The sequence below is a fragment of the Neolamprologus brichardi genome, chromosome 5 (genome assembly GCF_056152115.1).
Source record: "Neolamprologus brichardi isolate AB-2024 chromosome 5, ASM5615211v1, whole genome shotgun sequence".
Classification (NCBI taxonomy): Eukaryota; Metazoa; Chordata; class Actinopteri; order Cichliformes; family Cichlidae; genus Neolamprologus; species Neolamprologus brichardi.
The window spans coordinates 15,123,063-15,137,881 of NC_142108.1; the positions used below are offsets into that span (position 1 = coordinate 15,123,063).

At 40.6% G+C, this 14,819-nt stretch overlaps 2 protein-coding genes across 3 annotated transcripts; one reads left to right on the top strand and one right to left on the bottom strand.

Moving 5' to 3' along the window:
* Nucleotides 1-898: 898 nt before the first annotated feature.
* On the top strand, nucleotides 899-11,064 carry usp4 (ubiquitin specific peptidase 4). Of its 2 annotated transcripts, XM_006806696.3 has the most exons (22): nucleotides 902-1,190; nucleotides 2,433-2,560; nucleotides 2,705-2,835; nucleotides 2,920-3,046; nucleotides 3,141-3,286; nucleotides 3,642-3,703; nucleotides 3,830-3,964; nucleotides 4,806-4,920; nucleotides 5,034-5,207; nucleotides 5,318-5,476; nucleotides 5,756-5,980; nucleotides 6,168-6,251; nucleotides 6,375-6,469; nucleotides 6,576-6,758; nucleotides 6,937-7,163; nucleotides 7,273-7,470; nucleotides 7,568-7,638; nucleotides 7,718-7,833; nucleotides 7,912-8,061; nucleotides 9,479-9,582; nucleotides 9,926-10,014; nucleotides 10,169-11,064. In XM_006806696.3, exons 1-22 carry the CDS (start codon nucleotides 970-972, stop codon nucleotides 10,289-10,291), a joined length of 3,063 nt encoding a protein of 1,020 aa, XP_006806759.2. In that variant the 5' UTR covers nucleotides 902-969; the 3' UTR covers nucleotides 10,292-11,064. The 2 variants fall into 2 exon arrangements, with proteins under 2 accessions (XP_087696873.1, XP_006806759.2); XM_087840747.1 differs by lacking the exons at nucleotides 9,479-9,582; nucleotides 10,169-11,064 and having other exon boundaries at nucleotides 899-1,190.
* Nucleotides 11,065-12,736: 1,672 nt separating this feature from the next.
* Nucleotides 12,737-14,349, bottom strand: gpx1b (glutathione peroxidase 1b). The gene is made up of 2 exons (XM_006806697.2): nucleotides 14,046-14,349; nucleotides 12,737-13,404 (listed from the first exon to the last, which is right to left on the bottom strand). The coding sequence occupies exons 1-2, from the start codon at nucleotides 14,259-14,261 to the stop codon at nucleotides 13,054-13,056; spliced, it is 567 nt and encodes a 188-aa protein (XP_006806760.2). The 5' UTR covers nucleotides 14,262-14,349; the 3' UTR covers nucleotides 12,737-13,053.
* Between the last annotated feature and the right edge of the window lie 470 nt (nucleotides 14,350-14,819).

Sequence of the window (14,819 nt, forward strand, 5' to 3'; positions counted from 1 at the left end):
CTGACTAAAGGATACACTTCCAGTATACAGAGTCTTTCTCCAAGTTGTCTTTAGCATACTTCAGTCTAGCCTGAAGGTGTTTTTCTTGGTCTGCAACCTCGCAGTCCATTTCTGTGCAGGGTTCTAGTGATTGTGTTCTTTGATACTACAATTTCTGACTTGGCTCAGTCATTGAGTAATGTCTTGGCAGTTGTTCTTTAGACACATCTCTCACTTGATTTCTTTCCACAGTGTCTGAAATCGTTTGCTTCCTATCTCTGCCAGTACAAGCTCTCACATTTTGCAAGATACATACCTTCATATGCCAGGCTTGCTCTTTGCTAAGGGTTTTAATACTATGTGTAAACCGAAAAACAGTCCTCAGTTTTGACTCGAATTTGCAAGCTTTGAGCATTACAGAGTTAAAACCCGTCATTGCACAACAACGGTTTGTGCTGTGGGTCAATGAAAAGACCAGTTTTTCAGGGGGGTAATAATACTGACCCTGGTAATCATCCTTTTTTTCTGAAATTATTTATGCTTTCTAAAGAGCACTATTATGTTTGCAAATGCTATGTTGTAAACCCCTTGCTATATTAAAAAAAGCACTTGGACAAATGTTGACAAAAACTTTTAAATCATAGCGAGGATAATAATTTTGTCCTCGTCAGTAATAATAGCTGATTGTTACACAAAACATTTGCATTTGATCCCCGTTAAAATTTACAGTCTTCGCTTTATCTAACTGCCTGGAGGTCTGTTTAACGAGCTCTAAAAACCTATCATGTAAGTGAAAATTATCATCAGGTTAGCGAACACAGAGTTGAAGCACAGGAATTGTAAGATCATTTTTATGGGAAACTCGCTGTCAGTCAGTTGGCATTTGAATGTCCCGTAACTTACCGGTTTAGTAGTGTTAGTGACTGAACGCTGGAGTGCAATAGCAGCTCTCCGCGGCTATGCACCACCCGTAGAGGAAGAAGGTTTTCTATGAGGGCAAATGAAGCCAGTCCCAGTGCGTGTGTTTCAGCGCGTTCACGTTACCGGCACACAGGCTGCATGATGGCCGAGGGAGGCGGACCCGAGTCGGGTAACGCAGCGGACTCCGACTCGGAGCCGGTAGCTGCACAAATACCGACTCCTTCAACCGAAAGTCAAAAACAGACTATTGGGTCTCTTTTGAAAACGTCTCTGAGAAAGGGTGACGAATGGTAAGCTAGCGGCCACCAATACTTGGGTCTTTAGCTATCATTAGCCGATAAACAGGAAGTGTTAGCATGCTAAGCTAGCAAGCTAATGACAGCAATGCTTGTAAGCTTGAACTCGATAGCTGCTGTGCTAATGATAGTTTGGCAGGCTAGCACGCTTGCTGCTAGTCAGCCCGACATTTGAATTTCTCTATTAGTACTAATGCCTGTATTAACAGATATTATCCTTGACGCACACAAGCAACCCAGCTGCTAAGTGACTCATTTGCACATTAATTAGTGCCTGTTTTGTGATGAGTTGAGCGGCGTTAGCAGTCGTGGTAGCTAGTGGGCTGTCAGAATAGCTAAGGCCCTGGATTCAGATTGTAGTTTCATTTTCCAGTGAAACAGTCTCGTTGTCAGTTGCGGGATGATGATGAGGAAATGGGCTCGCTGACAGAATTAATGTGAGAAGTAGTTACCTGCTTGTCATGACATACCGGTTAAACCGTGTGACGTTCCCCTTACCGGCAAGGCAACTGTGTTAGCTAACATAGTTTCAGACCATTAACACTGCTCAGGCCTGGGCATACTGCAGCCGGTGTACTAAAGAGGCTTCACCTCAGCCAGTAAACACAACACGACAGACATGTGAGATGGGCAAGCGTCCCCGTTAATCTCATTTGTTAATAGAATTGGGTGCCAAACGACCAGGTCACATTCATTCTTGCAGCCACTAGCTGCAAAGCTAACCTGTTTTTCTGGAGTTATTTAAATGACTCGGCCCTTCCATTTATGGTATTGTTAAAATTGAACTACTGTGCTTTGGTATTCATTTCCAGGAGCCTTAAACACTGTCAGGCATAGCTTGGCAAAACTAATCTCGGGATAAGATCATGCACCTGTTTGTTTGACACTTTGAAGCCCGTTAATTTTACAGTGTTGACACGAAAGAGCCATAGTCCAGCTTTTTGAATTAGCATTTGAAGTGTGGATACAAGCTTATTAACCAAAGGAGATTCTTTAGATGAGATTAAGCCAAACTAGCTTGCAGTTACTATAAATGCCAAGGCAGTTTGGTATTGCATAATCGTCTGGGAAAGTGTAGGGCTTTTATACCATACCTTTTAGAATCTCTTGACCCTTTTTAATGCTGGGGGAAGAAATCTTTTATGAGATATAAATGCTAAAGCTTTTAAGGGGAAAAGAGGATCTTCCAACGAGTGATATGTTTTTCTTTAACTGTGACTGATCAATTTGTTTTAGGTATCTAATAGACAGTCGGTGGTTCAAACAGTGGAAGAAGTATGTGGGGTTTGACAGCTGGGATATGTACAGTGTTGGAGAACGAAGCCTCTATCCAGGACCAATTGATAACTCTGGCCTGTTCTCAGGTAAAATTGTCATTTTAAAAAGAATCCCCTAATGGACTGCTGTTGATTTTGCTTTAACAATATGAGTTCCACATAGAAATAAAAAACAAAACATTTAGTTCCTTAGCTTATACTTGTGGATTTTTTTTCTTTTTCTCTTTAAAGACCATGAGACTCAAGCCCTGAAAGAGCACCTTATAGATGAGCTTGATTATGTCCTAGTACCTACTGAGGCATGGAATAAGCTAGTGAGCTGGTACGGCTGCCTTGAGGGCCAGAGACCTATCGTCAGGAAGGTAAGGCTGTTAAAGATATTCTTAATTTTAGCCATGTACCAGAGAGCGTGAACTGGGCTTCCAAATGTCTCTTTTCGTCTCTAGGTCGTTGAACATGGCATGTTTGTCAAGCACTGTAAAGTGGAGGTCTATTTGCTGGAGCTGAACTTGTGTGAGAATGACAATATGGACAATGTTGTTACACGTCATTTCAGTAAAGCTGATACTATAGGTGAGCATCCATATGTGTAATTTATACGTTGGTGTTTGCTGGATAAAACTATTTGACTCTTCATGCTTATTTATCAAACTTTTCTCATTTTTAGACACTATAGAGAAGGAGATGAGAACACTGTTCAATATCCCATCAGAGGAAGAGACCAGGCTCTGGAACAAATACATGAGCAATACGTACGAGCAGCTGAACAAGCCAGACAGCACCGTACAGGATGCTGGTCTTTTCCAGGGACAGGTAGTGCTATTCAAATAAGATTGAGAATATTGTTTGACTACATCTTAATAATAAACTTGTGTGTTTTATTCACAATCAAGGTTAGAGAAGATGAAGGCATTAATTCAATTCTTTGTTTATAACAGCGGCCACTGAATTCCAGATCAGTCATAGCAGCTTTCAAGTTAGAAGAAAAATACAATGTATTAGAATAAAGAAACATTAGTTAGTCACAAAAGTGCAGGTCATAAACCTAACTACAGCTAATGTAGTTTTGGTGGCATATGTGTAGCATTAAACTCAAGCCTGAGATGTGTAAAGTCATGCATGAAATTCAGGTGTGCCAACCTGGCTTTCATGTCGAATATTTTCCCAGGTGCTTGTGATTGAGCGCAAAAATGAGGATGGTACGTGGCCCAGACAAGCTTCACATCCCAAGTAAGCTTTTTTTTTTTTTTTTTTTTTACTACTTCTTCTTCTTCTCCTCTCCAGTCACGCAGGCATGTTTGTTTACATATTTAGGAATGTGCTTTTCTGAAACACAATTTCATTCTTTCTTACTAGATCAAGTACAACCCCATCCAGGAATTTCACTACCTCTCCAAAACTCTCCTCAAACTCATCCCCAACAGTAACCAATGGAGACAGCAACTGCAGCCCTGGATACACGCTGAACAACAGCACCTCATCCAGCAACAGGCAAGGCACCTTTTCTAATCAACTTTTTCTCCCTTCTCTTTTGTTGTTTATTGAAACTTTACCTCTCATGGATAAATACTGGCAAAGCTTGTAAGGCATAGGAGTGATATTTCTTTTCACTGTTTACACACAGCTTGTCACTTAATTTTAAAAAGAGGGAAAAAACAACTTTCCAATATCCAATCTAAGTTTTCAACAAGTGGAGTTTTCAAAGACATTTCAAGGAAATGTGACGACATCTTCCAACTTGTTAAAATTCTTACAAATTTTAATGTAAGACAAACAAAAATTCTTGACAGGCTGCAAAACTAGGAATGTGATGTTTTACTTTGTCTGTAATGCCATTAGTCTTTATCTTATCATTTAACATCTCAGTTTTTTAATTTGTATTTATTTGTTTTAGCTCCTTAATGTCACCCAGAATAGAGCGAAAAATATATTCACACCAAATTCCAGTAGTTTGCAACTACATATGTTGTGTCGGTATAATCAGCTGCATGCATTTGCTCTTTATGTAGTCTGCTGTTTTAATGAAATTTGCAGAAATATGTAGATAGTAAATGAGAAAATATTAGTTTTTGTTACATCGAGAGAGTGATTAAAGATCTAAAGATGCCCGTTGTCTATTGTCTGACCATATTTAAGTTTAAAAAAAATGTAGATTGCATGCATGCTTGAGTGTACTAGTATGCTGAATAATAAAGAGCATGTAGTTTATAGGCATATTTGTAGGACAACTGGGATTTTATATGCACCTAGCTTACTTGATTACCATGTGTTAACAGCTGTATCCTGAATACAATACTACAGACAAACAATATCACATCCTTTCTGCCAACAGATATGGGGGCTACAATTCATACAGCTCCTACAATTACAGGGAGTCACAATCGCAGCCTGGCTTATGTGGGCTCAGTAATTTGGGAAATACGTGCTTCATGAACTCTGCCCTTCAGGTAAAAAAACAACAAGCATTTGCAGCTTACGCTTGGTGGAAGTGAGCTTTAATATTTCTGTGCACATAATCATTTTTTGTGTCTTTTCTTTTTTTTGGTTCCTGTTCCCTCAGTGCCTGAGCAATGCATCTCCACTCACAGAGTACTTCCTCACTGACCAGTATGAGGCAGAGATAAACAGAGAGAATCCTCTGGGAATGAGGGGGGAGATAGCTGAGGCCTATGCAGATCTAGTAAAACAAATGTGGCTCAGCCGCAGCAGTTATGTGGCCCCACGTACCTTCAAAGTAAGTTGTGTCAAATAGCTTGAACTGAAGTCGGTGTATACCGACTGAATACATCCAGGCAAACTCATCGAGGCCTATGAAGGTAATAATAATCATCCTTTGATTGTCAGACCCAGGTCGGACGCTTTGCCCCCCAGTTTTCAGGCTATCAGCAGCAGGACTCTCAGGAGCTGTTGGCCTTCCTGCTTGACGGGCTCCATGAAGATCTGAATAGGGTCAAGAAGAAGCCTTACTTGGCCCTAAGGGATGCAGAGGGCCGTCCAGATGAGGTATAGTACAAATGTAGATATCGTGTTGTTTTGTCTCTAAAGAGTAAAAGTCTCTCATGATGGTGCCGAAATATCAACCTTTACAGAGCTATTTTTACATTTTTGTTCTACTTTAAATTTGAAACAGAATGACTGCCAGTCTGCTTTATACTGACAGCTAAACATGAAATAGTTTTTCTGTATAGTAACAAGAAAGCAATATCATCGTTGAATTGATGGTTTTAAAATGCCATCTAATGGAGGTCTTCTTCCTTTTCTCCACTGCTTGGTGAACTACAGATTGTTGCCAAGGAAGCCTGGACAAACCACCGTTTGCGCAATGACTCTATTATAGTTGATATTTTCCATGGCCTCTTCAAATCCACCTTGGTATGCCCAGAGTGCTCCAAGGTATCTGTTACCTTTGACCCATTTTGCTACCTCACATTGCCTCTGCCCTTGAAGAAGGACCGTACCATGGAAGTTTTCCTGGTGCGATCAGACCCTCAGTCAAGACCCACACAGGTGAGTTGGCATTAACCTTCACTCTCGCTGCTCCAGACCTAAATCCACAGTCAAACTGATAAGTATCTATGATTTGGAGATTTAAAAAAAAATTGGTAGTTGATATGTCTAAGATGTATTTCTATATCTCTTTAAAATAGCAGCATAGTCACTGAGAACATCATATGTTGTTTTCTTTGTCTTACAGTATCGGGTGGTGGTCCCCAAACTGGGTACTATAACAGACCTGTGCAGCGCCTTGTCCAAACTCTGTGGAATCCCTCCAGAAAATGTTAGAATCTTATTCTTTTACATCACGAGTTTTGTCTAATTTATGATGCTCACATGTTTGTTTTTCTTACTCTTGGGAAACAGTTTATAGTTTGTTCTAAATTTGCCTCCTTTATCTTTGTAGATGGTGGTGGCAGATGTTTACAATCACAGATTCCATAAACTTTATAGACGGGATGATGGCCTCAACCAAATCATGGAAAAGGATGACATCTTTGTGTAAGTTTGTGTTATTGACCTGGTGATGATCTGAGAACTCACTCACTGTGGTTGTACAATGTGAGTGTAAGACATGTTTCCTATTTTGTGTCAACGCTCTCTGCAGGTATGAGGTACAGGAGGAGAACAATGAAAGGATGAACCTGCCTGTTTATTTCAGGGAGCGCCACTCAAAGCATGCTGGAAGCTCCACAAGCACCATGCTGTTTGGCCAGCCTTTACTTATCACCGTGCCCAGACATAACCTCATAGCAGACGTTCTTTATGATAAGATCCTAGAGAGGATTGGGTAAGAACCTACTGTATTGGTAAAAAGAAATTCAGCTATATTATGGTGTAGTAGCAGTGTGCATACAGTACATCTGGAATGAAGAAGTTTAATGGAAAGGGAGCAGAATATGCAGACCCTGAATTATTTCCAAAATTGGTTAACCATGTTAACTCGTGTTCCTTGTTGTGTGTTGCAGACGCTACGTAAAACACTCCCAGAGCCCTTCTACTGAAAGCAGGGCGTCAGCCTCAGCCACCTTATCCAGCTGCAGTCAGGCCCCTGAATGTTCTACATCTTCTAGTCTCAATGCCAGCCTGGGTGGCTGTGGCAGTCCCTTATCAGATGGGGCCTCCTGCAGTGCCAGCTCCAGTAATGGCAGCAACCACTCAGGGACCTGCAATGAAACGAATGGGTTGTATGATGGTACGAAGCTGACATCAACTACTCATATCCAGCTGAGGAGTCGTCATCAAGGAGCACTCAAAAAGCATTGCAACAAGAATAATTAGATGTGGTTTATGTCACTGTTTAGGTGAAGAGGAGGCCATGGACCACCAAGTGAGTCCAGAGCCAGAAAATGGCCAATCTGAAGAGGAGGAGGAGGCCTCTGACTTAGAAAATGGGTCCAAAGGAGACACGACCAAGCTCTTTACTTTCAGCATAGTCAACTCTTACGGAACGGCCAACATTAGCCCGCTGCCTTGTGATGGAAATGTCCTCAAACTTAATCGTCAGTGTACATCTTTAAACTTCAATTGCATGGAAAGTTTCCTTTTTTCAGGCCACTTTACGATAACACAGCTTCTTCCACGTTCTCTCCTTTGCAGCACATTCCACAGTGGCCATCGACTGGGACACAGAGTCGAAGAAACTCTACTATGATGAACCGGAAGCAGAGGTCAGTTGATATTCGTCACACAGTTCTGTGACACAGTGCTCAAACACTTTGTTTATATTTGTGTAAATATTGTGCTTAGGCTTATGAGAAGCATGAGAGCATGCTGCAGCCCCAAAAAAAGAAAACCACTGTGGCTCTAAGGGAATGCATCGAGCTCTTTACAACAATGGAAACACTGGGAGAGCATGACCCATGGTGAGGACCCTTCAGCATAACTTACTCTTAAATGTTTACACACATTATATTTTATCTAAACTGAATATGTTCTTGTAGGTATTGTCCAACATGCAAGAAACACCAACAGGCCACAAAGAAGTTTGACTTATGGTCACTTCCTCGGATTCTGGTGGTTCATCTAAAGCGTTTCTCATACAACCGATGCTGGAGGGACAAGCTGGACACAGTGGTGGACTTTCCCATCAGGTGTGTACTGTGTCGTGGCAGAATCCCCAGTTGGTCTTTTAGCCATTTGGGACTTTGAGATTTTACTCAGTTTTCCCTCTTTTCTTTTATTGGCTGTGTCCAGTAGCATTAGCAAATAAAGATGCAAAAAAATCCTCCTGCCTTTTATATACTCAGTCACATGCTTTTTACCAATTACCTTTTTAATATTGTACCTTTTGGTAGGAGAAATATAAAACTAAGGATTAAAGTTACAGTGTGTAAAATTCTCTTTGTCAGCATACTGTTGTCAAGATCAGTATCACACATTTTTGACTCCAGTACTTACAAATATAACTTCCTGAAAAACTAAAGAAGGACATGATTCTCAGTTTATTTTTAGTGTGATTTGTTTTGTTTATAGATAAGAGAGCAATGGGCTAAACAATGATTTAGTTTTCCACATAGCAGCTACCCATGTAGTGAAGGTAGAAAATAATACTTCTTTACAGAACCTTCTTTGTAAAGATGGTTCCTTCCTTAGTCATGTCAGCTAAATTTTAGTTTGTATTGTCAATCAAGATGACAACTCTTAACATCATTAAACCATGACTGATGTTACAGCATTGATTGAGAGGCCTCTTGTAATATAAATGGAAAAACTGTGTGTTTTAAAAAGACTTTTCTTAAAAGTTAAAGGAAGTGTATGAAAATGATTACAAACATTAATGCAGTTTTATGTAAAATAGTGAAAATTTAAAAATAAGGAACTGGAAAACACTGTAGTATTGGTATAGCTTTGACTCTAGAGGGAGCTGTAATTTGAAATTCACAGAATAACCAACCAGAACTCTGAATGAGGAAATACTCATTCAACTTACAAGAAGTGGATTATTATCTTATAAACTGGCATGACCCCAAATAGAACATTTAGACCTACTTTCTGCTCTTATCTTTTATGGTTGTGTGGATTTTTGTAATACTGATGGTCACTGATTTGTTTGCCCAGGTTGTTCATTAATCAAAGGCTTTGCAGTTTTTTTTCTCCACATGGCAACTTTGGGCTAGACACCCAAGGTTGCTCCAGAAAGACAGGCAACCTGCTGCTGTGGGTGTGTGACTGAGGAACAATGGATTTTGTTACATGACTAAGATGTTAGGTGACAAATGCATAAGATTTCCCAACGCTGGTTAATTTGTTAACTTTTTCCCCACTCCCTCATTAGAGAGACACAAATGTTCTATTGTGTCATAAAAGGGAAATTGCCTCACAGTTAAGCTAACAGCTACATGTCAATCTTAGGACACCGTTGAGGAACTTGATCCAACGGAAACCACAGAGCACATTGTGTTACTGAAATCCTTATTAAAAAAAAAGTCTGACTCACACTTATTAAGGATGGCTTAAACAGTGCAGTACATGCAGGGTTTCACCATCTGATGGTATTTTCTCTGCCAGGGATCTCAACATGTCTGAGTTTGTGTGTGACCCTAAGGCCGGCCCCTACATCTACGACCTTATTGCTGTGTCAAACCACTATGGAGGAATGGGAGGGGGTCACTGTAAGTCAGCATTTAATTTATACAATGAAATTTCCCCTATGTAGTCTTTGATGCCAACTGCTGGTCGCAGTTTGTTTAGCCTTTAAACATGAACACAGTATGTATCAGCAGATGGGGTGCTCAGAAAGTCACTCTGTCTCCAAGGACGCTGCATTTGGTTAAAATTTAATAAGGCGTAGAGCCTCGTACATCATTGTTTTCATTGTGCACTCACCCTCAGTATATTTTTCTTTGACATGCCATCTTTTGTCATAGTGAAGCAGTGTAATCAGACTTTTATGTCTTCCTGAACAAAATTCCTGAAAAGTCATGCGTTAACCTTACGTTAACCTCTGTGTAACAGACACGGCTTATGGCAAGAATAAAGTGGACGGAAAGTGGTATTACTTTGATGACAGCAGCGTCTCATCTGCCACAGAGGATCAGATTGTGGTGAGTTTTCATAGTGTTGTGAACTGGTGATCACTGGGTGTTTGTTTTCTTTAGTCTTTCAAGTGAAAGAATGATGTTTGAGTACTGACACTGACTTTGGTGTCAGGTATTCCTCTTCTAGTAATGTAATCTTAGCCGTGTTGTGCCATTACAGACTAAAGCCGCCTACGTGCTGTTCTATCAGCGCATAGACGAAGAAAGCCCCTCCAAACCTCAACCTTCGGCGTCATTGGGAGGAGCCCCGGAGCCAGCCGATGACCACATGGACACAAATTAAGAAGCCCAGATGAAAAGGGACACACACTGAAATGCATATGGCAAATAGAGACACTCGGACGCACACACAAAGCTACTTTAGTGGCAGAGGATTCCACAGACGTAAAATTATTAATCCTACCTTCCCTGTATTTTTATTTGTCTCATTTGTTGTCAGCTACAGCCATCAGCCTTGACATAAGAGTGAACTGTGAGACTTTCCTCCCTGCAGCAGGTGGTCTGCTGATTTCTTAAAGTAGTTTGCTAGTCTGGATTGAAGAGGAATATAAGTGAATATAGAAACTTAAGGTTAGAAGTGCCCTCAAATATATAGATAAACAAATGTTTCTGTTGCCCACAAGACCAGTCAGAAATATTTAAAACAAAAAGCCAAATGCATTTGTTTCAACCAAAGCGATCCAAGGTATTTATGATAAAATGAACAAACTGATGTGTTTCCAGGATGCTGGCTTTGTGCCTAGATTTATCTCACATATTCTTGCTGTGCTAAGGTAAATTTTAGCAGTGTGATGTGCACACATGATAGTACATGGCACCTTCTTTATTGAAAGAATCCTGTTACCTTATGCCACCTGTTTAAAGTTAAACTATTTCTAAGGGGATCCTTCGGCTTCAGACTAGCAGTGGATCTGTGCCGCATCTAGACCACAGAGAGGGTGTCTCATTTCAAGGTCCCTAACATCTAGATCTTGACATGAGTTGTGGCAGAAGCTGTTTTGGGGGGTTTGTGTTATTTTTTTGTTTTGTTTTGTTTTGGCCTTGCTCTAGTTCAGCCATGGACCCCCCCCCCCCCCCCCCCCAAATATGTTTTGATGCACAGCACGGGCTCTGCTCTCGGGGCCCTAAACTCATGAGAGGAGTCTTACCCTGCTCACAATTTGTATTTTCTTTTCTTTTTTGTAATCATAATGAAAAAAGCGGCCTTTCAATTCCTGCAACCTGTTTAAAAAGGAGGCACTTTGAATTCTCCGTGAAAATCTACCTGCTTCTGGTGTATCTAGAAATCATGGAAGTGTATGGTTAGGCCTTTAGCATTAAAGGGTTTGGTCTGTCATATGCGTCCACATAATTTTAATGTGTCTTTTAAGCTGCCTGACCGGACCCTTAGTACACTTGCGATAGCTTGTCCTAATTAGTCTTGTACAATAATGCAGCTCTGTATTGAAATGGCTATGATATTTGATATCTTCCAAGCACACTGAGTGAAGCGAAATAAACTAGAATAAAAGTGGTGCTTTATTCATGAAACTTGAACTTTGTTCCTTATCACGAGGAAAAATGTGTTAGATGTCAGATGGGGGTCATTTAACAGCATTCTCACTGAATGCAGGCACTTTGAGCCAGTTTTCCTTCCAGTGATACTAATACAGCTTAAGTAAAGTTGAAAGTGATTCTTTTATTTTATATTATTGAAGCCCAGACATACACAACAATCCCCTGGAGCACATTTGTAAGTGGTGACTGGGTGTTTTGAATGTGATCAAGTAAAAACTAGAATACATTTACTTGTGACAGTTAACACTTAATATAATGTAATCCCACAAGGCTTGTTCTGGGGCATAAATCTGCACCTGGTTTTATAATGGCAAGCTAACATACAGGGCCTTTGGGTGTCCTCCCTGCTGGTTGGTCCTGGCATCATCATGTTGTTCAAACTACCTAAACATAATCATTTATGCCTAAAACTAGAAAAGCTTTATATCTGTAATCTAGATATGTAACTGAAAACACAGTTCAGCAGCAGAAAATCTTGTCTCCTTATCCACCCAAAATTATGTCAGCAGTTTAAACTCGATCTGTACATAATCAATACTATTTTAAATAGGTGTAAAAATGATTGTTCTCATATTTATCTTGTTGCCGATATCTGCAGTTTTGTTTTTAACTGAATAATATTTGAATTCAAATTACAATAAAGACTGGAAGCCTCAACAAGCTCACTTGTTTGGACATGCACTGCAATATCACACAGATTGCCTCTGGTTTCAGGTGATGCAATACTTAAATGTACTTTGATTCAAAGCGTAATAAAGCTCAAGTCCTCAATGAGGTGCTTTGTTTAGAATAATTGCATGCAATATAACCCTCACGCTGAAGCTGTAAGTACTGCTGTTTGTGTTAAGATAATTACCTCTGGTTGCAGGTGATGCAACCTAAATTGCCTGCCAGTAATGCTGACTATTTGCAAAAGGAACTTTGATGTATAATTACATGTAAGCACAGGAAACACCCCTGTAATCTGGTGTACTGTAGCTATATACAAAGCCAACACTTGCCTGTGGATGAATAATCTACCACTCATAACCTTAACCCCAGTCCTCCTTTACAGAAAATGTCTGAGTATTTTTAGATATGCTAATAAGATTAAGCTGACAAAATATTTCCTCAAATATGACCTTTAAACAAGAAAATATATAAATATATATATAATTAGGAGTCAGAAATGTTTGCAAAAAATATATTTATTGATCCCCTTTAAACTTGACACCACAGCTGTGCTTTACATGCACCCAGCGCAGCTTTGAAGAGATAAAACAGTCCTGCCTTTTACATTTCATCAGATATCCTCCTCACAGTTTGGTTTCAGAGGATTCCTTCATTTAGTAAAAAAAGTAGGAGACAGCTACTGCGTACAGGAGAGCACAGGTGGTGAGTTTAGGTGGCATCTATTGAAGCTGTAAGCGCAGTGGTGTTCCCCTCGTTATGAAGGCTACACACACATAGTGCTAAGCTGCAGGCGGCTTCAGCATTTACGACGAGGTTTTAATTCGTCTGGCTGAGGAGCTTCTTGATGTCTCCCTCGATGTCGATGGTGAGGAACCTCCGGCTGTAACGCTTGAACGGCACACCGTCCGGCCCGATGAGGAACTTCTCGAAGTTCCAGGACACGTCGTTCCTGCACACCGGGCTCCAGATGATCAGCTTGGGGTCGGTCATCAGAGACGTTGCGTCGTCGCTGGGTGTTGGGAGCTTGTCCTTCAGGAACGCAAACAGGAGGTGGGCGTCCTTCCCGTTCACGTCCATCTTCTCAAAGAGCTGAAACTTGGGCTCGAAGCCATTTCCAGGACGGACATACTTCAGCGACAGGAGGATTTCTTCATTCTTGCAGTTCTCCTGCACACAGTTACACTCTTGGCTCATTCTTATCGGGAAGAACAAGAAAGAAGAAGAACTTCCCTGTTCCCTACAGCAAGTACTCAATATTATTTGAATCCCACCAATAACTATGTATCAATAAGTAACTAGTAACAATCACTGTGTAGTCCTTCAGCGCCTAAGAAAATATTAACCATTTTAAAGTATATTTCATATTGCGTAAGAACTCTATTTGTTGTAAGACGAAAATCTCACACACAGCCACAACTTCCTCCTTCCTAAAAATCACCAATGCTTTGCGCTTTCAGCTAATATAATAACAGCACTGATAACCTATGGATTTAGACGTGTCTCTTGTACTTACAAGCTGACTAATATTATACTAAAGCCCGATCTAAAACTTGCCAGTAAACTTGGAAACTATACAAGATTAAACCTTTAAATAAGGGGTGGAAATAACTTCCTCTAATTTGATTAAATACAAATAAGTCAGCCTCTTTCATTCAAATGAGCCATTTCCGGGAAAATATGATACATTAACGGTGAAAGCAGGAAATTTAGAGTAATAATACTTACAGAATGATTATTTCTAGACTGACGGGATAGAAAGGCCTTAGCCATGTGCTCCAAAGCGCAGACAGACGGGATAAATTTCTCACCTGATGGCCGAACTGGTTGCAGGGTACTCCCAAGATCACAAGCCCCTTGCTGGCGTACCGCTCGTGGAGCTCGTTCATCTGGGTGTAATCCCTGACGGTCGTACCTCAGAGAGAAGCGACATTCTCAATGAGGACGACTTTGCCCTTTAAGGACGAGAAATTAAACGTCTCCCCGGTCAACAGTTTGGCCGTGAGGTCGTAAAAACTTGTAGCCATTGTTTTCTTTTCTTTTCTTCCTCCTTTCTTCTGGTAGAGCAGATGCCTTCTTCACTACCGACACAGTGCGCTCTTCTGTTTCTTTGGACCAGCTTTATATGGTCAAAGAGCTTGTATTGCCTGCCAAGATAGTTCACTCCCTGAAATTAGTGGGCTGGTATACCACGGAGGGCGATAACCTGCTCCAAACACCCCTGAGAACCTGTGAATTGATATGTGTACATGTGAATTGATATGCACATGTACACTGTCTGTATTGATTGCACATTTGTGTCCTGCCTCTTTTCCACTGCTCCAATTTGGCTGCAGGTGCAAAGCCAGGCCTGCCTTGGTGCTTCTTCAGAACTAGCCCACATTTTCTAAATTTTCTGTGGAAACAAAATCAGCTATTTGAGCTGCATATGCATGTCATCAGTTGATAGCAAAAAAGTAAAAATTAAAGAAAGTATACAATAAGTACAGTTAAAGCTGAATGTACATGCAAATACTTTGTAGGCGGACTGTCAAAATACACACTAATGTATTGTCATGAAAATATTGTGGGCTTCCATACAGGCT